The sequence below is a fragment of the Botryllus schlosseri genome, chromosome 9 (assembly GCF_051294905.1).
Source record: "Botryllus schlosseri isolate E-star chromosome 9, Bs_hap1, whole genome shotgun sequence".
In the NCBI taxonomy this organism is placed as follows: domain Eukaryota; kingdom Metazoa; phylum Chordata; class Ascidiacea; order Stolidobranchia; family Styelidae; genus Botryllus; species Botryllus schlosseri.
Genome location: NC_137244.1, coordinates 13,790,653 through 13,818,050, shown reverse-complemented (window position 1 = coordinate 13,818,050; position 27,398 = coordinate 13,790,653). Strand labels below are relative to the sequence as shown.

General features: G+C 39.9%; 1 protein-coding gene and 1 long non-coding RNA gene across 2 annotated transcripts; both read right to left on the bottom strand.

Annotated features, from left to right (window-relative positions):
- Positions 1-9: 9 nt before the first annotated feature.
- Positions 10-26,224, bottom strand: LOC145447205 (somatostatin receptor type 2-like). The gene is made up of 12 exons (XM_080325621.1): positions 26,033-26,224; positions 23,874-24,000; positions 20,084-20,246; positions 19,923-20,021; positions 19,279-19,432; positions 19,179-19,207; positions 14,802-14,889; positions 8,442-8,479; positions 2,833-3,063; positions 1,937-2,108; positions 1,376-1,509; positions 10-427 (listed from the first exon to the last, which is right to left on the bottom strand). The coding sequence occupies exons 1-12, from the start codon at positions 26,103-26,105 to the stop codon at positions 341-343; spliced, it is 1,395 nt and encodes a 464-aa protein (XP_080181747.1). The 5' UTR covers positions 26,106-26,224; the 3' UTR covers positions 10-340.
- LOC145447237 (uncharacterized) lies at positions 9,212-14,795 on the bottom strand. The gene is made up of 2 exons (XR_013917502.1): positions 11,590-14,795; positions 9,212-9,410 (listed from the first exon to the last, which is right to left on the bottom strand). It is a non-coding gene; the product is annotated as an uncharacterized LOC145447237 (long non-coding RNA).
- Positions 26,225-27,398: the final 1,174 nt, after the last annotated feature.

The window sequence follows — 27,398 nt, the reverse complement described above, 5'->3', positions numbered from 1 at the left end:
GTATCGAAATTATAATTCACTTCGAAAGCTGTATTTAATTCCAGCACCCGGAAAAATCGTCTCCGACTACTCCACTGAAATATTTGTACCAAACCTTGCTTGTAACCGTATTCGTAAAGTTATCTCGTACATTGAACTGTATGCAGTAATACACTGCTGCATACTACAGTCCGGTATACTACTGTAGAATAAATATACAATATATATCAGGTTACAGCTGTCTGCTGTCGTCCATGCGGGAAAATGTACTGATTACTTTTGCGTCTCATCATGAGTGGAGGCAATGTATGTTCAGTTCATATTGTTCATTAGTGCGAGACATTTTAACCCCGTCGTCCATTCATGCCACAGTGTTTCCAGATGTGATGTCGGGTCCTCGACTTGACGTGAAATTTGTCATCTGATACCGCGGTTCTGTCGTTGACAGCTGGAATTCAACATCCTTGTTAACCATCAATTGAATGAAAGGTTGATATACAGCTCGGTTATTTACCGGGTGCGACGATTCTGGTATATACTTGTAGTCAGCGTGAATACGCCCATCAAAATATGTCAGAGCGCATATAAACGTTTTACGAAATGCGTTCTGTCATTATCACTTAGAAATCTTTCAAAATGTGACTCGAAGTTTGCAAATTTGAGCTGAGGTTGTTGGTTGTGATTTACTTTTAGTCCTATTTTAAACTCGCTAATTTTGTATCATAGTCCAATGCTCCTCCACACATATTAGGCATAAAGCTGACGGTGACGGTTTTAATAATATCAATCTCGCTCGTATGGAAGGCCCGTGACACTGAAAGCATTGGAACGCGGAATGTGCAGTTAATCCAATTTCAAGGTGAGTCTCAACGGAGCTCAATCTACCGCAGCAACATTTCGAAAGAAGACGAAGTAATTGCGACAAAATTAAGTTTTTTCATTTGTGGTAACCAACTGTTTTCACTAGCCTGCAAGGAATATTCGGCAACAATAAATTTGAAAGAAGTAAGGATCTAACAATTTGTACATCGAGCTTGTAGCTCTACAATACTATACAAATAAGATAATGCTAAGACTATATGTGATATAGAATTGGTTACATTATTGAGAGGTAGCCTAATCGAGCGACGGTTGTAAATGTCACAGACGCCTATATACAGCAGCTGGTGAATGTTAGGGATTTTGACAGTATATACATGTAGTAAACTTGATCAATATCTCGAATTGATTTCTTGGAAACCTTTGTACATAAACATTTTATACCTTACTATATAATGTTACAAAGTGGAACAGAGTGGCCCGCAAGGGCTGCATTAAAAAGAGTAAGATGGTCGCAGGTAATGTGGATGGCGATAAATTACATGATCGCGGAGTAAAATCAACGCAAGAATTTCACCTTTGTTGTTTTCGATGAACTTGGACGAGCGTAGGATGAGGTTTCTTTCCTCCTGAACCAATGCAACTTGCGTGCAACTGTCGTGCCAAATATCCTCGTCAATGCCGCTCTCAGTCTTTTCGCGAAATTGATTCCTAGAAATGGCAAAGTGCTTTGAATACTTGTCATCCATCCAAACATCGACCTCTCTTAGCCCGCACCTAAGCTATGGAACGAAAACTGCAGCTAGACCGAGATATATGTACACCGGAGTCACTTTTGCGGATTCTAATGTCATGTTCAGACGCGGAGACGTGAATTGATCCGATTTAAAAGCTATAATACCATTTTCAATGTGGTTTGGTAACCTAAGGAGCACGAGAATGTATTCTATCGCTGTATTCTAGCTATCGCTATTAGATAATTATCATTGGCATTATTAATCAAGGAATCCGTCAACATTGCATAACTATAAGGAAGTGTAGACTGTACACGTTTGTGTATAGATCAAAAGTACAAGGGACAGATGTACTGTATAGTGAATGATCATCTCTCTATCCATGTGACAAAAAAAAAACTCACCAAGAAAAGTATATAAGATTGGATTCAAAAAGCTGTTAGAGTACGCCATCAGCACTGCTGCGTTGCGGAGTTTGTGACAGGCTCCTTCGCTCAAGTTAGGTCTGTTGATTCGTGATAAAATCACTCCCTGTAGCGGCGACCAGCAGATCATAAAAGTGACGACGAGTGTCACCTAAACAAAAAGTCGCTGACACTAGAATGGATGCATGTACGGGATGTGTTATTGTATATTGAACGAGCCATTTGGGGTACAGAACTTCAAAATAACTCGAAACAATAACTTCATATGAAGTTATTGTTTCGCGTTATTGCATATTGACAATGGAATAAGTTAACTGATATCATTGCACGATTTAAAGCCAATAAATAACTATTGATGACCGGTCTCTATTCTACCTATCTAGAATACAGATGGAATTTGACTTTCAGCTATCCTGATTTACTGGATGTTCCGTGGGTCAATGACTCTCGAACTTGATGCAGTAGTACGCGGACCCCTTATAACATTGTACCACGTCTCGTTCACCCTGTTACGCCATCGTCGACATTGACGATGTCGTCAAAATTCATTCTGATCTGCAGAAATGTTGAAAACATCACGGCTTTCAACTGAAACAAATTTTGACATATTATACACCAAATTATCTCTGCGATGCCGACATCGCACCGCCGATACAGGGACAACTTGCATAGTTACGAAACACTGGTCGAAGGAACTATAAATCGCTAATTGCTGTAACTCCCTTACGATGTGACGAGTCAGGAAAGATAAAGGCTTCCCGTTAACAATTCCGTTTTGGTATCATGAGCCCGACTATGCTATACCTTATTTAATCTGAAGGAGTCCATGATCTCCATTTTACAAAGCGCTTAATCGCAGACTATCATATCCTTACCACTAATATAGTTATCCGGACTTTCTTATCAACACCTTTGTGCAGTTTGGCAACTTTCGGCTTCGAGCCTGTTCTTATCTTGGGGTTCTGCAAACGATACAATATACCGCCGTAGCAGAATGCCATCACTGCCAATGGCACCACGAACGATAGTACGAAGTTTCCGATGATCCAAGTGTGATAGTCCGTAGTGATCTCGGCAAAACATTCGTCAAGATATTCCTCGTGAGCCTGAACACATAAATGGTGTGAAGCAGTGGTTCCCAACCTTTTTCGGTGGCAGGGCCAAATTTAGAATTTCAGAGTACGGCCGGGGCCGCACGAATACCAAGGCAATGAAAGAAACCCAAAATAGTCACCAAAATATGAAAATTGGCATTGTTCCGATCATTCGCTTGGCGCCATTGGCCATTGTGTTGCCGCGCTCCCGTTGTTCAGAACAATCAACCTTTGCTGCCTATTTCGGACTAGTTTTATTGCCCTGGCGAGATTTCAATTCGTATTTTTGGAATCAGTGCGACACTTGCTTTCGCTAAACACCGACATATCAAATTATTCGGACGCTTGGGTCGCGAGCTATAGTACTACAAATTATGCTGCTTTTGCCGGCTAAGCAGTACGCATCTCGGCGTATTCAATCGTGAGTCACTTGTTGCACATCTATCCGTAAATTAGTTATCAATACCAAGCACCGTCACAGCACTTCATCAGCCCCCCCCCAAAAAAACGTTTCTCTTGGGCCCCCCATAGGATGATAAACAGAACTTCGAAGCACCCAGACCTCCTCAGGCTAGATGGCTGTTTACCGCTATTTATCATCCAAATCGGGTGTCCGTTTTAGGCAGCTTTTCTCGACTAATCGCGCGAAGCGCGAAAAATTTATAAAATTCATGATTGAATCGGTCAATATAATCGGGAATTGCATGTATATTGGTATCAATTTTTATCCTCTCTCTGCTCACGTAATCAGATTGACCGGTTGAGCCGAGTGAGTTTATGTTTGAAAAGGTAGGACCACTCAATAATAATTAAACATCTTCGGGCGTATACTTGTTGGCAGGAACGAAACAGCACTTCGTCAGGCCCGTCACCCCGTGCCGTTGTTCGCTTCTGCCACGAAATCAGGATCCCCGTTTAGTGAGCTCGCGTGGAGCGCGAAAATTTTCGGTAATTCAAAATAAAATAGGTCTATAAGATCGGCAATTGCATATATATTGCTATCAATTACTTGTCCTCTCTGCTCACGTAATCAGATTTACCGGTAGAGCTGAGTGAGGTGTCTTGGAAACTGTAGGGCCCGAAAATAGTAATTAAACATATTCGGACGGGGGAACCCGTTGGTACGACTTCGTTACATGATGTTATTTGTTATTTCGTGATCTCCAGTCTGCTATATCAAGAAATATAGAATCGCCCAAACAAACTAAACTAAAAGATACACACGATTTCAAATTGGTAGTTCTTCACTGGCATATAATTTTTCCCTGTGGGATGGTAGCCTATTTGTCTCGTGACGTTCAGATTGCCAAGACAGGAACATTCGACGCCAGTCATTTAGGCGCCTATGGTCAATTATACCTATATGTATTTCGAATATACATAACGAAGTTTTCGGTCAGCGTAAGGGCAGTCCTTTTCGGCCAAGGTTTTCTCGCTGCCGATCATTCTGGCACGCTTCTTGGAGTCGCATGTTACATGGCCTAAAACTTTAGGGTGTCTTCGTGCGTCGTGGTGCGGTAATGGCCAACGCCGATATACCTACTTCTATAAATCTTTGCGTATTTTATCTTTGTCGAAGAGTACCGAATAATTAGGGTACTTAGAAACTTGAAATCGCGCGCTGCGCGAAAAATATTTGAAAAAGTTGCATAAACTTTCATAAAATACTCTATAATTTATGCTAATTCACTAAATAATTTCGGGCCCCCTTCGTGCTCGCTCCCCCCAATTGGGGGGCTTGGGATGCGGCAGTTACGGTCCTGTCAATACCTATATCTACAGGTACTGCCCGTTCAACTGGAAAGTTAGGGCACATTGCATTGAAACAGCAGTGACGTAATCTTAGCAGTCTACTCACTACTTTCCTGCAATCCTAATTGAAAAGTCCACACTCCAAGCCAAGCAAGAGTATTTTATAAATATAATTTTTTTTTTCATAAATCGATTTCTCAATATTTTTGTGGGGGCCGCAAGAAGGCTAGCTGAGGGCCGCGGTTGGGAATCACTGGTGTGAAGGCCTATCTCAAGGTATAATTCTAGTCTAGATGGACTACAATAAATCTACCTTAGTCGTCAGACGGTTAAGTAATAACACAATAGTAATAGCTACACATTACACATACACATAGTATCCTAGTTTAGATATTGATCAAAATGATGACAACATGAAATACGGATTAATGCGAGTGCCTATAAGACAAATACAAGGTAACGGCAAAAATTCGTCGCAGCTGAATAAGATGTGTAAGCCTAGGGTAAATACAAATCAGGATCTGCTGGGGCTAGCTAGGTGGACGACAAAGCGAATACTCGCGTCCCGTGGCCATTTGTACATCTAATGCAGCCTGTAATCACAGGAGATGCAGGGGAGTGGCGATCATTAAATTATTATATTCTTCACGATTTCTGCATGGTGAATAATGATGACTTAACAATCGCCCAGAACATGGTTGTTGCTGCTTCCAGACCTGAAAACTTTCGGGCGGCATGAGGTCAGTGTCTACACTCTCTACATGCTTTTTCTTTACAATGCATGCCACAGATCAATATAGAGCAGTGGTTCTTAACAAGTGTTCGGTAACTGTCGACTACAGGGGTGTCAGACTCAGGTTGCGTCGCGGGCCGGGCCAGTCAATTTATTCCAAAATGTTATCTCATACGTCAAGGGTCGGCAACCTACGGCCCGCCAAGCGAAAGCGTCCGGCCCGCGACATAATAATTAGTTATCACAAGAATACGGCCCGCCGTTTCATAATGAGTTTCAATCTGCAGTGCAGCGCTGCATGAAAAAATGCGGCATTGCTACGATATTGTAGTAGCCTACATCGTATTAGTCTATTGTTACGCCAAAAAACGAAGGTGGTTGAAGTAGGAGATGGAGATAGACTATAGACTGGATCAGTGCTTATCAATCGGGTGTATCTCGCAACCGAAGGTGTTCCATACTTTTTAAAAGGGTTTACCGCTCCAACGGGGTGTGACAATAAAGGTGTTCTTCCTTTGCTTCAAAAACGCTTGGAACATCTCAGACGCAATGACGGAATCTCAAACTGTTCAATTATAGATAACTAGCCTCCGTATGTTAGTTAGCCTGTCTATAGTTTAATTTTCCAGAAGGCATTGTGTGCCCAGACAAAAAACCTGAATGTGTTTTGGCCACAATGGTGAAAACTGTTAATATAATTTTTGTCTCATTAACTGAATCAGTTACGCCAGATATTACTAGAAGCAGAGAATCAATATGGCGATGTCATGTAGGCCTATACCTGTCATGTTCGCTCATTAAGTCGAGCAGCTATGCTTACACGAGTGTATGAACTGAGAAATGAAATAGCAGCTTTCCTCGAAAACACAAATATCGCCGACTCATAATCTTGTAATCGAAAATGGGTATCTCATCTTGCTTTCCTGGTACATTTAACGTCACATCTGAACAAATTGAATTTGCAACTTCAGGGGGAAGACAACTAAATACATGAGATGTTGAGGCGCATTCAAAACAAATCTGTGACTCTGGAAATGTCAACAGTACAAAGAAAATTATGCTCACTTTCCTATACTGGAGGAGAGTAAACCTAGTACCAACACTACATTTGTAACTGTGATACGAAATTTCACTGCTGAATATTCACCCGCTTTTCCGAGATTCCTTCTCTACAAAATGAATTCTGACTATTCAGTACTCTGTTTAATGTGGACGCCAATACCATTGCCTGAAAATTTCAAATGGGCCTTTCTGAAATGCGATGCAGTTGAATTGAATGACAAATTCCACACAAAGAGCATGTCGCTGCATGACTTTGACAAAGAGTACTTTCTTGAAATTGGTCTTTATCCCAGCTTGACCAGCAATGCAAAAGAAATTGCATCGATTTTTGGAAGCACGTACGCATGTGAACAATAGTTTTGAACAATGAAATTCACGAAGAGCAAGCTAAGATCACGTATTTCGGACGTCCATTTTGAATAGGGTATGATTCTTGTTTCATCTGACTTGTTACCTGAAGTTGAAAACCTTTCACAAGGCAAGCTGCGTCAATTGTCACAATTATTCTGTGTTGTTGAAGTGTAAATACACGTGTCTTCTGATTGGTATGATTGAGATTGCAGCAATGTAGGATAATATACCGAAGTGAGCGTAAAATATAGTACTAAGAAAAATTCCGGCCTGCCAAAAAGTTGTACACCCGAAATTTGGCCCGCGACTAGCAAAAGGTTGCCGACCCCTGTCATACGTCATGCCTGTGTTGTCCACCTGAATGCTCAAATATCCAGCTTACGGATGATAGGGCTCTACTCTGTCGACACCTCTATTCGCAAACAATGAAATTGACAAAATGTCGATGATTGGCCGGTTGAATGCAGTTATATAAATTGCTGAAACAGTGGCTTTAGCGAAGATTTACGTTGGCATATAGCTATAATTGCTTTATTTCAGTCGTAATCTCTCGATAGTCCTGTCTATGCCTTGTGAGGAATACACAATATTCAACTGTAAATGCAGACGTTGAAATTTGGTTCATTATTAATATATCGTGATTCGCGTTTTTCTAGAAGTCGAGGAGCTGTTAAGTCATAAGCGAAAATTAAGTGCGACCACAGATATTTTAAATATATTTTTGGGTAACAATTATGTTCTCCATGCAGCCTGCATATACCAGTTTCTAACCGGCGTTTTCACTTCTGTGAATAACTACGTTTTGATCCATTTTTCGATGAAACTGTCACCTTAGTGTGCACTTTTTTCCTTCTCGGAATTGGGTGTCAATGATAGCGACTAGTCACAAATGGTTATTACATGGAAACCACAACGACACTGTCGAATAGTTACAATGTGGCATATGAACAATGAACATACTTGACATTTTATGTCTTGGGTGATTATTCAATGACAGTATTTCTTACTGAAAATATCAACATTCGACAGCCAGTTTCAGAATCTCCAAATCTTCTTCAAATCGTCTGGCGGGCCGCGGGCCGTATGTTTGACACCCCTGATCTACTAGTTTTTGTTGTTGTTATTTTTACGTCATACAGAAAAAAAGTTGCTACATTTCGAATTTGATTCAACCTATGACAAACGTTCGCTACTGATGAGAGTCAGTCGAAAGGCTTTTAGCGAATAAATTAGCAATATGATGTTATTGTTTCGCATTATTTATAGTTTTACTTCTACTTGAAGTAGTTTTTGCATATCTTGCAGATAGCTAATTCCAGTTGCAATTGCGTACGAGATTTTGTCCACTTTCTATATGAGTGGCAGTGGCGAACTGACCTTCCGGGCTTGTAAACAAACCCACATATCAATTTAATTTAAAATGCAATTTCGCCAGAAACGTGTTGAGCAACGCTTGATCTGGTGTGGGGCAAATGAATAAACGAATACTTACGATTGGAGGCGAATTATTCTGCGTCATTCGAGTGTTACCTGTGAAAGGTCGATTTAATGAGTTGCGTAATTAAGTCTGGTATCATAAATTTATCGTGTCGTTGTTGCTCCTGAACATGACTAATTGGAAAGTTGAGATCGAGCAGGGCTGTCCAAGTTTGTTTGTTTTTGCTACTCATGGTGTTTTTCGACTATCTGCCGACTTGCAGTACGGCCCACTTCTAGGCCTTTTAAGACGCCGCTTGCGTGGATCAGATGGTGAGGAGGAGCTTAGATAAACCTTCAACACTTAGGTAGAAATTCTGGAGTCGACCTCGGTCGGACTCAGGGTTGTAATGACTCGAGTCATGACTCGACTCGAGTCAGACTCGAGTCACGATTTTCGGATGACTCGACTCGACTCGAGTCATTTTCTCAAAATACGGAAATGACTCGACTCGACTCGAGTCAATCTGTGTATTGACTCGACTTGGACTCGAGTCATTGCGCATGACTCGAAGCAAGTCATTGACTCGAGATTCAGACGGCCAAGACCGACATTTCATTGTCATTTCGAAGCCAACACATTATTGGGATTTCGTTTGTTGGTACTGGTGCTTGAAAATGCGACCAGAAACTGCTAAAAGTGAGAAAAATTGATATACTATAAATGCGAACCATTCAATATCACCAAACAGAGTTAAAAAAGTGGGTTTAGGAAGACTTTAACTGGAAACTGAGCAGTCAACACAATGACTTGGACTTGGACTCGAGTCATAATACCATGACTCGGACTCGATACTCTGTTCGGTGACTTGGACTCGGACTTGACTCGGTGGGAATTGAAAATGACTCGACTTGACTCGAGTCAAAAATATAAAAGTGAGATTGACTTGTGACTCGGAGCCTTGTGACTTGGTTACAACCCTGGTCGGACTCGAACCCGTAACCCATTGTTGCAGCACTGGATCATATCACTACGCCAGTGTTTCTCAACCGCGGGTCCGCGAAGCATTTTCAGGGGGTCTGCGAAGCCTCCAAATTTACAAAACGGTCGATAACCTAATTTGTATTTTTTTTAATTTGAGAAAGAACGAGGCAGTTTCGCTTCATAACTTCTAAAACTACAGAACTGACATAAACAAGACGGCCGTCTGATGTGATATACTTCACTGTGAAAATTCATTTTAATTGTCAATTTGCCAATAGCCTAATGGTGCAAACTTATTGCTGTTTAGCAGATGTGGTCAAAGTAGTCAAGAAAGCTACTCAAGTAGAAGTAGAAGTAGCGACGTAAAAATCGACTCAAGTACGAGTAGAAGTACTACTTCCATAAGCTACCTAAAACTACTTGAAGTAGAAGTAGAATTGACTGACTTTAAATCTACTCAAGTAAGTAGTTGTGAAAACGATCGTAATTCGTTCGCATGGATTGTCAAAAGCGGCAAATTGAGCTATGCGAATGGTGCCGAGCTTGATTCATATTGATGCATACCAGGAGGTATGAAATTTTCGACAGCATAAGCATTCGTACGCATCATGGGATGAAAATGATACTATTGATATGGAAATGCGATACTAATCCTCTGTTTAATCGAACAGCACGTTTTAGAAAATATCATGGTATGGCGCACTCCCCCATATTATAAGACCCGTAGTTTAGTCGAAGAGCAATACGGAGAAGTTGTATAGGATACGATGTAAACACTTTGCGCGATTAGTAATCGTGAATAAAAATATGGTGGATCGTAAAAATGCCATAGTGTGTAGTTTTATTTCCGGAAATTAAAGGCATTACTACAATTGCTTTTTTTACGTATTAGAAAATATTATGGTATGGCGCACTCCCCCATATTATAAGGCCCGTAGTTTGGTCGAAGAGAAATACGGAGAAGTTGTATAGGATACGGTGTAAACACTTTGCGCGATTAGTAAACGTGAATAAAAATATGGTGGATCGTAAAAATGCCATAGTGTGTAGTTTTATTTCCGGAAATTAAAGGCATTACTACAATTGCTTTTTTTACGTTTTAGAAAATATCATGGTATGGCGCACTCCCCCATATTATAAGGCCCGTAGTTTAGTCGAAGAGAAATACGGAGAAGTTGTATAGGATACGGTGTAAACACTTTGCGCGATTAGTAAACGTGAATAAAAATATGGTGGATCGTAAAAATTCCATAGTGTGTAGCTTTATTTCCGGAAATTAAAGGCATTGCTTTTATACTTCAACATGTATGTTATCCAGACAAAAGAACTCAAAGTATATGATACTGGGAATTGAAAGTGAAATATAAATACTACTTATATAGGTGGAAAATGTATTTCATGTCTTTAGTCCAGAAAGTTTCAAAGGTGGTATGCTAAAACAGCTCTGAAACTAAAAAAAGTAAGTAAGTAGATAACAAAATATTACGAAGTAGAAGTACAAATAGCGAAAATCAGATCTACTTGAGTAAGTACCAGAAGTAGAGGAAAATTACTTGAGTACTTCTAAAAAGTAGAAGTACTTCGTTAATGACCGCCTCTGCTGTTTAGAGATGTTTTGTTGACGTTTTGGAAAAAATTGTTTGCAAAAATCCATTTTCTCCTGTGATAACCCGCTATGCCAGAAACTCATCAAGAGTTGCTAGCTAGAGATGGATAGGCTGAACGTTATATGTTCATCAAGGATCTTTTTCTCAATCTCGGTGCCATATAGAGCCCTACACACAGGACGTGGCTACCGGCAAGCGACGAGATTCTGCGTAATTTTGCGATCATACCCAAAGGTGTCGTCAGACGCGTTGGGCGTTATTACCGCATTTGCCACCACCTACCTTTGTGGAAAGGCATTTTCGGTACTCCTCCATATCAAATCGACAACGCGGATTTTCAAAACACGGCCGCGTATTTCACGAAATACAGCTACAAAATTCTCTTTGAAATACTAAAGTCTTTCTAATTGCTACATAAATAACATGATGTCATTTTATAGAAAAGTCATTTTGTTGCTGTTTATCAGCACTCAGCAGCCTACAGTTAATATTTACACGAGATAGCTGACGGTTGCACGGAAATTGAGCAACATTTGAACTAAAAATGTGGGGAGTCCGCGGGGGCCCGTGGCGGCCCAAAGTGGGTCCGCGAAGACAAAAAGGTTGAGAACCACCGCAATACGCTATCTCACCATAGGCTGTCCGAGTGATTATCAGTTTGATATCTGTGTGAATGAAGGAGCGCGACCATTTTAAATCGACTGAGATTTCAATCTAATCCCATGGCTTTTAGTAAGACCGCGCCAATCACAGTTTTTCGATATCCTGTACCGATTGATAATCTGAATCCTGAATCCACTATTTAAGATCAGGCTAAATCATTTGTTTTTCGTTTAAATATAGATAGATCATTTCATCGACAATCTTCCAATTCAGTGGTACTGTGGCTTACGGTTAATTATTTCCACGGGCATTTGGCATTTTGAGGAGTATAATTTGACTAAATTCATCCAGTTCATTTCATACCCGGTAAATTATATTCGCGCGATTTTATGTCAGGTTCACACCAGATATTCAGAGAGGGTTCCATCGGGTAACTGTTTGGTAATGAAATCCTCCACTGAATTTAATATTTTTCCCAGAACTAATTTCGTGTCCGCAAGCACTAAAAAGTTTATGTCATCTATTTTACTCATCTCACCGAGATGAGAGAGGTTCTATACCGCTGAATTAGTTCATAGATAATTCCAGTAGCAGTACAGTTTGATAAATGATGAGTAGGTGATTTTTTTGCATGTCGAAATATGTCAAAATGTTGTCAAAATTGTAGCGTTAGACCAAAATTTGTCAAAATTGTTTACAAAGTCAAAATTCTTTTTACCTGTATTTCGTTTGTATCGTAGATTTTGCACTGTCGGTGAACTTATCATTTGATATTTTACAGCTTATAGCCTACTTTATAGGCCTACCGTTGTACACGCCCCATTGTCTGCTCATTGTGAATCATAAACGGTCAAATGAAAGAAATGGGTTGACATGGTGTTGTGATCAACGTACCGCAATATCCTAACTGAAGCAAGACTGCTTGTGCATTGCATGCTTCTTATATCAAGAAGCGCATAACGAAAAATTGTGATGTAGACAACATTGTTAGAATAAAGCAACACTGTGTGTCACCAGTAGTGTACGCACAACTTCAGTGTTGCCAGCCAACAACTGCTGCTGTTGAACATTCTTTCTCCATTCATGGCAAGCTGCTTAATAAGGACAAACACTTTCTACCCGAGAATGTAGGAAAGTATCTTTCGTTGTACTACAACAAATTTTAATTATTATTACTACCATAATACGTGATGTAACTACTGGAATTCTTCATAGGGCTAGATTTCGTCAAAATACTTGTTTTTCATGTAAAAATTTGTCAGTTTTTAGGTCAAAAACGTTTTTTCAGGTCAAACTACTTCGTAAGGACAGACAGTTCCAACCAGAAATCAAGATAAGTAGTACAATTTTTACATTATGTGCGATAAGTCCTAATTTGCATACGTGAGGTCAAAATTTGGTCAAAATTTAGTTTTTTTAGGTCAAAATAATTCAAAATTTTGATTTTTTATGTCAAAATCTTCCGTTTTTTTAGGTCTAAAAAAATCGCCTCAATGATGAGGTATGCAGGAAATAGGTGCGAGGTAACGGGTATTCAACCATAATAACCACGTGAGAAAACGAGCTGCCGAACTAACGTAGGTAATTACACCATTGTAGAAGTAAAGCTACAAATAAGCTATTCTGATATTTGCTTCGAGAAGTGTGATATAAGCGGCTGATTCAGAAACGCAGGAAGCTGAACCGCGGAAAAAGCGCGGTGGGAATTTCTAAACGAATACATAAAATCCTTTACATAAAAGCGCGAGAGTATAATCAACTTAAAAATAATTTTACTTTAAATCGAAACTCGAAATATATCATAACAACACAAATTTATTTATTGCTATATATCTACACAATACAATTCATTTGGGTCAGACCTTATGCTCTAACTAGGTCATATCGGGACAGGAAATTAAAGAAGGTGCCATATACGTTATATACAACGCGCCGGGGCTAGGCCTATTCGAAACACTAAGCAGCAAGTTATATCGGAAATAACATTCGTGGAAAAGAAATTCAGAATCATCACCTATCACGGATCAGAGAGTTCACACAAAATGTAATTGATAGCTTTCCCCGAATTATTGTAAGCACGCATTCCTATATTTGTTTTTCGTTGAAAAATAACCATGTTCATGCAAATATTGTCGCTGTCGTCGTGGGAAAAGGATCCGCACTCTAACTACACATAGGCCTACTTGTCAAGTCTTATCTATTATACTCTCCTCTAACTCAGTTTTATGGCTTGCAGGGGGGGCCAACCTTTTTGCTACTCACGGTTGCATTTCTATTACTTGTAGCCTACGGCCCTATTCCAGGACATAGTCGTAATGATTTGCAAAGGGTGCTACGACTACATTAAAATAGTCAAATGAAGTCGCGTTGTCATTGTTTGTGGTAATCATGGTGTTTGTCTACTAGTATGGTCATTTAAACCAGGCTGATATTACTTATATCTGATTCCGTAAATGGCAACTTGTAGCACGACCTACTTTTAGGCTTTTGTAAGACACCACTTACTCGGATGAGATGGCGAATAGGACTAAGTAAACCTTGGGTAGGAATTCTGGAGTCAACCTCTGTCGGACTCAAACCCACAATCCATTGCTGCTGTAGCTGTGAATTCTATCACTACGCTATCTCAGCATTATGAAGTCGCATTGAATAGCGCGTAGCGCGAAGAAAATTTCAAGATTAATTAAAATCTCTCAAAAATTCGGGAGACAGTTCGTAAATTCCATTTTCATGTCGACGACCGCCAACACATACTAATTGAATTACGCGTCCACGGCCGCACAAATTTCCTTATCCGGCCGCAGGTTAGCCAACCCTGAGCTAGATAATTACAGATTGTAAAGAGGTATACACACATAGGTTGTCAAAACATGGTCAACACAGACACGCACAATCGGTTTAAATTTATTTTATCGGTTTAGAAAGTCTCAGTGGCCATCTATCATGAGTCCTACAGAAGAATAAATCGATATTACAGCACGAAAGCATCGCTCGAACGTTCCGTAATGCAGGTAAACCCGTGGGATTATTGGCGACTTTTCGGCCGTGGTGACATGCTCGATAGGAAATGCATGTATCAACAGACGACCACAACGCGATTTTAATGAGTTTTAGGCGCGGGAAACGAGGACTGCAAAGTGAAATTGATCTCTTCAACGCCGATATATTTCCTATTGAGCGCTTCACTAGGGCTGAAAAGTCGCCAAAAATCCCGGTAGGGAAATAGAAAGTTTATACTTACTATCAACCGCGTATTCATCACCGTCGTACATGCTCTCCAGGCCATCGTCGAATACGTCGTAGAATAGCGATTCTAAATCCTTGCCCTCCTACAGTATTACAGAAAAAGATCAGACAAATGATAATCAATATCAATAACCCAAGTATATTGGAATAGTTTGAATCTCTACGAGTCTGCAAGATTCTACAACTTTCATGGTAGGATCGCTTTGAACAGCAAGAAGAGCACGAAATTATGTCGTCACGTGACATCACAATGCTAATTCAGATACAAATCGCTTTCTGTCTTGTCTACGCACTAATTGTCCCGTGCGTTTAAGATGCTGCCTTGTAGGGATGGTGTGAACGTTAGGTTCACGTTCGCGTTCTGTGCGTGAACCTCGGAAATTTAGAGGTTCGCGTTCACAACAGAACCTTGGTAGGTTCTGCACTGTGAACCTTTTTCATATATCACAATTCTCACTTCATTATAACATCTTTGGTTCATATTAATTGCATTTCAACTGCGGGCCACTCTATGCATGGCGCTGGCAGCATTAAAAATCAACACTATAAACGAGCATGCACCTTGACAATCTCAAAACTTTTAGGCTACTTGCTTTGTAACAAATGTTTGCTCGAAATATTCAGCTTTCCGTTTGTGAATATTTAGTGTCTCTCTGCTGTGAGTTTGACCTGCAAGAACACAACATCACGAGCGAAATACGTAGTCAGCGAATGATGCTTATTCAACCAATCAATGAGATTGATATCGTTTTCAGATGCAAAAAAGCTAGCAGGAGTACGGGGCAATCTGGACCTCATATCTTTACTAAATCACGAAAACCAAATCCTTGTGATTGAGGTGTTGGCTACTGCTGTAAAACTTGTTAATGGGGTAATATCGGTAGCAAGTATAGAAACCAGTTTTACACTCTGCTCAATATCAATATAGCGATACTCAGACGCCGAATACATTGTCCGGTCTAGCCTAGACCGTTAAGGCGTAAGCTTATATTCGCTGGTAAGTCCTCGTCGAAATTGTTGGCAAAGCGACGGAAGATATTGATTTTATAGGAGTATTATATCCTTTGATTGCCTCAGTTGATACATTTAGTGTCGTTGAAAACGCCAACATGTACTTCTGCATTGTGACATGATGTGGCCCGAGTCGTCGCTATAGGTATCGTGTACACTGTACATTAATATAGGCTATCGCTTCATAGACAGATAAGGTACGAATTAGCAATATGACGACACGTGACGTCATGAGGTTCACACCATCCCTACTGCCTTGGTACTAGTAACGAATTTCAGTGCCCTTGTTGTCATTCGAAAAATTACATTCATAACGATATGACTAAAGCGAAATAATCTGTCATGATATCTTTGAAAATGGTATTAACACTTAAGCTGCCAAGGCCTATTATGGAAATTGCCGGTAACCGCCAGCAAACAATGAATTTTCGCATAGCTGGATATTTGGCTGGAATCGGGCATGCTGATAAGTGAAAACCTTGCGCAACTTATGAAAAAAAATTTTTTTTCAACATTAAGGAATTATAAAAATAATTCATTTTTTTGCTGCTCATTTTATGAAAAGCCACCTAGTGGCCAAACCAAAAAAGGTTGACCTATTGTATGCAAATGTGATTTAAAAAAAATACTTCCGGCACCGAAAATGGTGTTTTATGACAAGCCTATTCAGTAGCCTCGGATACAGCCGTAATCCGGGGATAGAACCAATTCCGGACTTTACTGTACTCATTTCAAAAATATCCTAAATATAGGATCGCTGGCACTTTATGGGACTGAGTAAAATCCTATATTTAGGATTGTTGGCAGTCAAAGTGTTAATCTTTTTAGATTCGTGGTTAAATATTGACTACTCAAGCACCCCTAATTCGCATTATCCAATATTTTGGGGATGCGTGGGGAATTGTAGTAGCTCTCGATCGATTCTGAACCACTGGATGTCGGTATCACGTGAGTCTACGTGATCTCGCTCTGGATTGCCATTGACCCAAGCCAGTAGCAGTTACGGAAGCTGGCAAATTTATTATTTACTGCCAGAACAACACGTTATTTTATACGTTGAAATTCAAGGAATTTAAAAATAATCAAGTGCTTGTCGCAAATTGAGCATCTGTATTATCATACCGAGCACGAACGTGAACGAAAAGCTCACGCAATCATTACCAAGTACCAGCTTACTGGTCTAATAGTAACCAGCTTTTAAGAATCAAGTTTTTTAAACACTTCCATGGGGACATCAGTGACGTGTTTGTTTTGGGGTATATTCATGGTGTTTTTCGACTGCTATGGTCATTTTACACCAGGCCGATATTCTTCTTATTTTTCCGTAACTGCCGACTTATAGCACGGCCCACCTCTAGGCTTTTTGTAAGACACCGCTGACGCGGATGAGGTGGCGAAGAGGAATCAGTGACGTGGAGATCAGAGATAATCACGATCTACCACTTTCCGGGAAATGTTTATTGTTATGTAAATTATTGCAACAAGGAATTTCCAACTCACGACATAAATGAACAAATTTATTAGATTATTGAGTACGTCCTGCACGAAGTACGAAGGCTTTGTAATGGTAATGACCTGGTGATTGCAACTGTCTTGAAATCTTTTCAGAATAGCAGAGCGTGTATTGTCCTTCCTATGAATTTAATCAATCTATTCGGTGTGAGTTAAATTGAAATCGGCACTGTTTAGGATCAAATGTGGTGTGTCAGGCTGGGTGATTGGGAGAGTTGGGGGAAGGTAAAGGGATGAGGGTACAGGGGGCGATTTTCACAATATAAATCTGTTTGGGAAATCCGTAAATAGCTCGATTTCTGCAATAAGAACCGATCTACGAATGAGGCATCATGTCGTCCGCATTCGTACAAGGCGCATTCAATCGGATTTCTCCACGCACGTACTGCGTAGTATTGTTTAGTATTCATGATCCTTCGACCTCTAAATCAGGGGTCACCAACACGCGGCCCGCGAGCCACATGCGGCCCGCGAGGTCATATTTTGCGGCCCGCGACGTGATTCAGGATTTCAGAAGAAAGCTGAGAAAACCATTTTGAAATGCAGTTTCAAGTATTGTTGTTGTTGTTGTTGTTGTTGTTGTTTCGAAATAAGCTATTCTCCTGTGCCCAACATCACTATTCGTCACTAGCTAAAACGACTTTGGAGATGGCAACAGCATTCCATCGAGGAAGAATAATCTGCTGAAATGAATGGGCTGGGCATATTGCCTTGACGTGCAATGGCCAAACCACTGCCAACATCGAGACGCCTATAAAACGGCATACGGCAGAGGTTCACTGGGGGGGGGGCGCCCCTCTTGTGGGGGCGTGAAAGCATCTGAAGAGGGCGCGGAGCTGCGGTCAACTGAAAAATTTTTCGCGCTCCGAGCGATTTGCATCAAATTTAAATTTTGTGTATGGTCCGTGTATTTTGTGCATATCAACAGTCATAACCTTCAATGTCATCAAACTATCCGTTGGGATTGCTAGCATTCTGGTTGCATTTTGTGATATGACGATAAGGGGGAGCGAAAGTTTTCAGTATCATTAAAGGGGCGTGTCTAAAAATGATTGAGAACCCCTGGCTTAAGGCTTCCCTACAAGATCAAGCTTTACGGGCAGATGGTCTTTCAGCTAGTAACGTATCTCGCTAGCCCCAATATCGAGTCCTTATTCGCTGAAAAGCGTTTCCAGAATCGTGCACAGCTCAGACTTCAAAATAAAATGAAATTAATGATAATGATTTTTTGTTGTATTTGTATTCCTATGATGAAATATTACTTCTTTTGTGGTCACTACGCCCATTGCCTAAATTAAGTAGCACGGCGTTGTTTCAAAACGATGGTTGCCTAGTTGATACCGATATTGAATTCATGCGGCCCGCGGCCGCTGCGAAATTTGAAAATTGGCCCGCGACCCGTTTTGAGTTGGCGACCCCTGCTCTAAATGGTAATTTTACGCCAGTTCAATTATCTCATTATGATGCCTGACCTGCTGACTTATAGCGACTAATAGTTCATATGGTAGAACGCAATTATAAACAAATTAGGAATGTTGGATGATTGGATTATCGTAGAGAAATATCGAAGCATTTTCGTCACTCTGTCTCATGGAATCACATCTCCCTAAATATGCCTGACAAGGCCATACGTTAGTTGAGATTTTCGTTTTACTTCATTTTCAATAACTGGGTTATCGTCATGCAGAATTAGTTAATTAAGCAACTCCAATTTTAGCAATCGTCAACTTGACTGCTTGCTTTAGTATAAATATAGCCACGTGTCCACAATAAGGGCTAATATTTGCAATAAAGCGATTCGAATCACCACGAAATCGCACGTAATGAGAGAATATAGCAGAATACTTACGTCATCAATGGAGTCGATTCCAACTGTTCCTGAATATAGAAGCGCACTTGTTTTCAGTATGGCGATCATTCAAAAGCCGTCATGTGATTGCGTTTGTTACCTATATTTTTAAATACTTCGCAACGCGCAGCGGAATGGATACCGATTGCTGCACAATCCGGATGGACGTATTCAAAAGAGAAGTCACACACTCCTTCGCTTATCGACGAGTTCAGCATGAGCGGGATCGTCGCTGCTATCGCTAAACACCAAACCTACAGAGAAAAATAGCACAGACCTCACCATATACCTTCATTCATCCTCGACCATCGAAGTTCAAGGTTCGAATTGGCGAATTATGAACTATAAATATATATATTTACTAATCCAGTTGTTGACTTTCGGCATTCGTCAGAATGGTTATTTTACAACCGTTCGATATTGTACAGTTTTCTGTAAATTATGTTTCGCATGATATCATAGTTGCTGCTGCGTTAAAGTTTCGCAAGCCCTATACTGGCCTGCATCATTCCGTTCAGTCCAGTGGTCGCAACAACTAAAGGTAATGACCAGCTATCACATTTCTTAGTCAATAAATTTAATACACGAGCAATAGAGAAGGCATCCATGCGTAGGACAGTACTGCGCACAATTCGAACTATGTGAAAATCATTTTATCAACATCTACGTCCAGCACGCATAGCCTACGCGTATAAGGTTAACAATCTATATTCTACAGATGACATTTGGAAGAAAAATGCTCACCGCAAACGCTAATAACCAGCTTCCTATCCTCGACCGGAATCTCCTCCATGACTTTGATGTCGGATGCGCGATGGCAACGTATCGGTCGAAGCTCATCACCTGAAAATAATGCTATATTTAGCAAGGCTACGGCGCCTGTCGGGGTGGGGAATGAGATTCACCGCCAAAAACAGGACTCCGGCATAATAGTTCACGTAGAAACCTCCCTGGAATACAACGCATGCAGATATCCCCAATGTCCATTGTCCCGTAACATTCTGTTGCAAGTTCAACGGCAGCAGCATGAGAAAGAGACTGTCTGCTATTGCCAAATTCAGGACATACCTAAAATATGGTGATATGGCTATAACAAGAATAATTATAATGAAAGTCATTTAACGCGCGAGTTGTAGGCAATGTTCCCTCTAATTTTTGACAAGTCTGCGCACACTGCTGACCAACTCACTGCGCAGACCCTTGGACAACAGTGCGTAACGACTAAAAAAAGGTCATCAATTAGGATTTTTTGTGCGCAACTTAGATTTTCTGTGTGCAGAGACTGTATCAGCACTGCGCATTTGCGCACGTGCGCAGCTTAGAGGGAACATTGGTTGTAGGACTACTATTCCTGGCTCCCAATATCGCGAATGGCGGTGTCACTTGCATAGCAGCATACAGCATTCATGCAGTTCTTAAAATTTGACTTATGAACTAATTTTCCGGAGACGTACTTCCACACCGAAAGGTATGGTGCAACGTGAATTATCAAATAAATTCATATTTAATTGATATTTTATTGCAGTCGGTGTTGCTTTTGAGATTTCGTAGTAAGAATACGAAATACAAATATGCTTGAAGAAACAATGAGGTAATTCCGTGTTTGTAGAGTGGTTGGCCAACCCGCGTTTCCCAAACGCACAAGGCATAACGAGTGGTCAAATTGCAGAATGACACAGCAGCACAAGCTATACCAGGAAATTACACTTTCGGGTCAAGAGGCCAAACAATCGTTGCATGGAAGGGGACGCAGGAATCAAAAGTTCCGATTAGTATATTAACTAGGGTAGCATTTAAAACAAATGGTTGTTTAACACACTTTGTTTAAATCATGTTTTCGACAGTGTTTTAAACATAGGACTTTAAAAAAAATATTTTTTTTTTAAGTTGCAAAATTATGCCATAATTGTGGAAATACTTTCCAAAAAGACATGCTGTTTGAGCCTACGGACAATTACCACTCGATAGAGCCGACGTATCATACGATATGAGATGGTTGGAACCCTCAAAATAGTAGGTTCAACAGCTATAGTACCTGGATTTTGTCAAAGAAGCTATATTTGCTCTATATTTTCAATTGTCAATATCAATCCACTACGACGTCACAATTGAATATTCGTGACGTCATGGACTAAAAAAATATTAAAAAACATGTTTTTGAACAAGGTCCTTGATTTGAACATGTTTGTTTTAAATTGTTTTTTGTTTTAAATGCTGCCCTAATATAAATCGTAACTTTGAGGATAGAGTTTGATTCATATTAAACTGTTATAACTTCAGGGAAGTGGAGCGCGTCGGAATTCGTGTAAAATGACCACTGACCATAGCTATCGAAGTACCATACCAAAAACCAGCAACAACATATAACAACAACAACAACAACAACAACAACAATATAATACATTCGGAATATCATCTCATGCAGTATGACGGCATCTCAACAGCGGATTGCTCGCTACATGTTGGCATATTCCGCCGCATAGACCTATACTATAATATCAATTGGTAGCATTATATAAAGGCCCTTGCTCCTGAAAACATAATATCGATTGTCAAATTGTCCGCAGCCCGCTGCATGTTTCGCATTACACGAGAGAACTATGTCTAAGAGAAAAGATGTGTGATTGCACCTGACTGCACTATACTGGCCCTGTCAGAATCATAGGCATCCGCTGCATTTGTGCAACCTGAACTGAATAATCACTTAATAAACGTACAACTGATTTGTGATAGAAAACTTACGCTGTCTAGCAGTGGTTCTGAAACTTTTTGTCTTCGCGGACCCACTTTGGATCGCCACGGACCCACGCGGACCCTCAAGTGTTAGTTCAAATTTAGCTCTAGTACCGTGCAACCATCATCAGTCTTGTGCAAATATCAACTGTGGGCTAGTGATTAACAGCAACAGAATGACCTTTTTTGAAATTAACATCATACTATCTATGTAGAAATTGGGAAGAAGTTTATTATTTCAAAGCGAGTTCTGTGGCTGCATTTCTTCCCCGTGAAATACACGGACTTGTCTCGAAAATCCGCGCCGTCGATTTGACATGAACGATTGCCGAAAATCCAATAATTTACACAAATAATAGGTGGTGATGAATGTAATAGTAACGCGTAACGCTTGCAACGACACCTTTGGGTATGATCGCAACATCCATGGCAACAATATCATCACCATCATTTTATTAATATCACGTCTAGCCTATAGTCATCTCCGTGTAGCAGCTCATCTTGAAGATATCTGGAGTAGCGGTTCTGTCTCATGATGAAACGGATTTTTTGGCAAGCGAATTTATTCCGAAACTTTAACAAAATATCTCTAAACAGCAATATGTTTGTATGAGTAGGCAATTGGCAATTTGTCGATTAAAATGAGTTTGCACAGTAGAATATTTCATCTCAGACGTCCATTCTGTTAACGTGAATCCTTAAGTTTTACCAGTTATGAAGCGAAACTGCTTCGTGATTTCTCTAATTAAAAAAAAATATCACACATTTTGGAAATTTAGAGGTTTCGCGGACCTCCTGAAATTGCTTCGCGGACCCCTGGTTGTGAACCACTGGTCTAGATGCAATATGCCTCGCTAGCTTAGGGACGGAAAACCCATTCCTGTTTGCGGTTCCCGAATTTTGTGCTTCGACACCATGAATCCATTATATTGCTATATGTAGAGTTGCATTTAAAATAAGAGGTGTTTTAAAACACTTAGTTTAAAGTATCTTGTAAACAAATGCCTTTTTCAAAAGTTTTTTTTCTTCAGAAGTTGTACATTCATGTCATAATTGCGTAAATACTTTCGAAAAAATGTAATATGATCCTCGGACGACTTGCCCTAGATATAGTCGTGGCTAGGATTGCATTTAAAACAAATGGTTGTTTAAAACATTTTGTTTAACACATGCTGTAAACAGTGTTTTAAACAAAAGTCTTCTAAAAATATGTTTTTTCAAGTTGTATCATTATGAGATAATTGTGTAAGTACTTAACAAAAAAACATGTTGCATGAGCCCTTAGGACTATTACCACACGATATGGCAGACGTATACGATATGGGATGGTTGGAACCCTCGAAATAGTCGGTTAGACAGCTACATATACGTAGATACAGATCATCAGTACGGAATGAATGTTCAGATGATGACGACCGCAGACCGTAAAAATGCTGCATGGTGATGTATACTCCTGGATAAAGATGTTTTTGGTTTGAATATGACACGGGTTGGAAGCCTATTTCGCCAAAGAAGCTATAATTACCCTATATTTTCAGTTGTTAATGTCAATCGACTATGATGTCACAATCGACTATTCCTAACGTCATTGCTTTAAAAAAATGTTTTAGACAAGGGCCTTGTTTTAAACACGTTTGTTTTAAATTGATATTTGTTTTAAATGGAACCCCTGGTCGTCGTATACCGTATGCAATGATTGGAACCCTCGAAATTATAGTCGGTCCATCAGTTATAGCATGTTAAACATGTTTGTCTCAACTGTCTCCCACAATAGTGTAGGTGTGGGGCGGCGTGCTCATTAGTGACCAAAGCACACATAGATAGTAAACTATCACTAAGGGCTATGCTCACCAATTGCGCAAAATGAACCTTTCAAGTCTGTAATCTGAATACTCGCTAATATAATATTGGACGTTACCGAACGAATATATGCATGGCGAATATGAAGTTGAGGCGAATTACCAGTTAGTTGTTTTCCGGTAGTCTTTAAGTACAATGATCACCATCATCACAAGGATATTGAACAGCAGACCGATAGCGGAGATGGAAGCGATGTAAACAGCTCCGAACTGTGATTGCGTGTATCCAGCTGAAACAGTACAAAACCTCGTCAGAGAGAATGGGAAGATATGACAACGTAGCGGGTTTGTCCGTATTTTCAATTTATAATATTCCACAGAGTTCTACTAGGATATGGTAAATATATACTTTTTATAGAAAATTTTAGCCTTCAGAATTTCATAATGAGTTTCGTAGTTCTTTAATATCGAAATTCAACTAAACGTTACGAATTCCAAATTTCACTACGTCATTCCCGGTGGCAGCGTCTATAGGATGCGTAGATTATTTTGTTGATCGCACCAATGGTGAACATCTTGCCGTCAAGATTAAAGATTTCTCGGTGTTTGAAGTGCGAGTATGATCGCAAGTCCGACAACGCAACGTGCATAGTGCGTTTCGTGCATCCTAAAATTCGGCTCTACACAGACTATTGGATGCTATAATAAGCAGAAACCAGCTTTTCTCGCCTAATAGATTTTGCGATACTCCGTATAGAGCAGAGGTCTCAAACTCAAGTGTGCTCGCGGGCCAGTTTTCCAGTTTTGACGACGCCGCGGGCCGCAGCATTTATAGGGGTATTCTATGTCTTTCCAAGTAGGCCTTATTTGACGGGAATGAATTGTCCTATTGAAAGTGAGCCGATCCAGCAGACTGACAGTAAACACACATCGCCAAAATGTGATTTACTCTTGTATTAATTTAGGCCTGGCATGAAAATAATCATCACATTTATAACTATTTGAATAAAATTGTTGTTGTACTTGATATAGCTTATATTAATCATAAGATATATAGACACCATATGGGCGTACAAATGTATGATGCCATCATAAAAGCTATCGGGTTATAATTTTGCAGCTATTATTAAATATTTTGAATAACATATTGATAATAGAGACTGATCTGATATCAAAACATTTTTAGGTTGAGCTGTAATTTCAATCCAGGATTCGGGTATACTTCTGATAAGTGGGTTATTAATCTCATGGCCAAATATTTTCAAATATAGGAGCAGAAAAAATATAAATATAATATAAATATATTAATGAATGTGTCCTAGTGATTGAAATGTCGGAACGCCGAACGCCCCATTGTTGTTACATCGTTGGAGCGTAGGCTACCACTACGGTACTCGGTACCATTAAGTGGCCTTAATATCATGGCTTAGGGACCAAAGATGTAACTATAGAATGTAAACGTTTACATTCTATAATGTAGCTAACAGATTGCCAATGGTTGCCATAACAACTTGCTTGGTTAGCGAAATACCAATCTGCCATCTTCTGATCTATTACTGTTCCCCTGATACGCGATTAGTTTGTTGCGTCCATGGTTCTAACAAATTCACGTCATTCCGTGTCACTCAGAGTCCACTCGAGTCACTTTCATGTTGCCACCGTGTTAGCCCGGGACTGAGTAATTCTAAGAAAAGTCGCGTCCAAGTCCAACTCACAAATTTCAGTCACAAATCGTATAAGGGTCAGGTTTTGTCATCATGAATTGGAAATGTGGCGAAATAGTGAATTCTTCTCTGCATATGGTAGCGTTTGCAATTGATGTCATAGTGAAGTTTGCTGAATAGTTTCCGGCTTTCGGAGCAATTTAAGAGGAAATCTTCAGGTTATAACCTGAAAAGATATATGTGACACTTATATATTGTCAAATTAATAAAAATCTAAAATGTCGTCGCGCGCCGCACAAAATGCTCTGGCGGGCCGCTTGTTTGAGACCTCTGGTATAGAGTAACACGTGTTGGAAGAGCGCGAAGAAACTGGTTCCTGCATACACCTGCTGTCAACAACCGAAATTATATCACTAAAATTATATCGGACATTGTCCAAATGATGAGCATTCATAACCAACAGATTGATCTACTGCTATTTTCATGTTTTGTAGCCAGATCTAGTCCCGGAAAACTTAACCCGTAGTAGCTTTGACACCTTATTTAACGTACAGTGTTAAAACGAATGTAATGCTACCGTTCAGTTTGATATTATATCAGCCTTAAACGTGCCCCTGCCTTTCCTCGCGAAATGCAGTTTATCGACATTTTATCTTACCGGAGGAATGATCATCCAGATTGGGCAAAGTAGATAACTGATTCTCAAAAACTGTCGGTGCTATGGTATCCATCCTGCAATATCAGTAATTGTCTCGACTGAAACGTATCGTGCCTCTATATGCCTATTGAACCAGGATCATCAAATACTGCTTCCCTTAGTATGTGTACACTGATTTTAATAGTTGTTATTGTCTTGTCTCTCTTCTGACGATACTGCAGATTCCAATATAACAGACAATGAAGTAATATCCTCACTTTTTCGGAAAATATCTCCATTAACTTTCAATAGCCGGGAATCTGTTGAGATGATACAGTCCACGAGTCAACCTTCGATATTTACAAATATTCCAAACTCCCCGAATCCAAGTAATTAAATGCATACATCGTGTATCATTACAATGTAATCTAAACTTTATATTTTAACCCTATGCGTACCGAGTAAATATAAAAATATTTAAAGGGGCACTGCACTTTAAAAATGATGTGGTCTCAAATTGACGGGCAGAACGAAAAAAAAATTTTGGCCGCAGCCGTTTTCTTCAGAACGCCACCGTATAATGGAGCTGCAATTTATTGAAATTTCCACAAAAACTTCACGCTCCAGCAGTCACGCAGAGATCGAACTTTATATAGTTGTCAGCCGATGTTATGAAGGAAATATGTCGCACACGGCAAGGTAGTTTAGATATACCGCGTACAACGGAAGATGTCCGGTCAGTAGATTTATGTCAAAATCGGGCCTAGTGTATTCTATTTCTTTAGGACAGAAATAGATCATGACTAACAATGTTTTATACATAAACAATGTTTGCTCTTTTTCGTATGACTTGACTTGACTCGAGTAACTTTGCAAAAATGGCTTGACTTGACTTGACTCGGCGTTTCAGAAATGCGGATTGACTCGTGACTCGAAGCCAAATTTACGAGTCAATTTCAAGTCATCAAGCAATCGGTGTTGAATAAATAGCTGTTTCAGCTGGAATGTGCTCGTATTGTCAGCCGTGATGAGAATCGGATGGACTCGGATAGGGGTCGGACTGGATTTTGCACAATTTTTAACACAGTCGGATCGGATTTGGATTCTATTGCAGATTTTGTTTTGGATATTTTTGGATAGTTGTAACTTTTGCTTCGGATATTTTTGGATAGTTCTGACCAGATGTGACTTTTGATTTCAAGTCAAAAGAAAACATCGTCTGCTCGACAAACAAACACGAACAGTAAACACTTCTGATAGGACTGGTAGCACTCTAAACCTGTTCTATCAAAGGTCCAAGCAAATATAAATCAGTTGGCCCTAACCTTAGCCTTTGTAAAGACTTCTCTGCTATAATGTACGATTAGGATTCTTCGGAAAGACTTTT

What these genes read in the sequence shown, in the direction of transcription:
- LOC145447205 (XM_080325621.1), bottom strand. Translation starts at nt 26,105, where the DNA reads ATGGATACCATAGCACCGACAGTTTTTGAGAATCAGTTATCTACTTTG. An exon ending in CCGGAGTCCTGTTTTTGGCG is followed by an intron (nt 20,022 to 20,083) that starts GTGAATCTCATT and finishes CATTATTTTCAG; the next exon opens with GTGATGAGCTTCGACCGATA. An exon ending in AATCTTATATACTTTTCTTG is followed by an intron (nt 1,510 to 1,936) that starts GTGAGTTTTTTT and finishes TGCCATTTCTAG; the next exon opens with GAATCAATTTCGCGAAAAGA.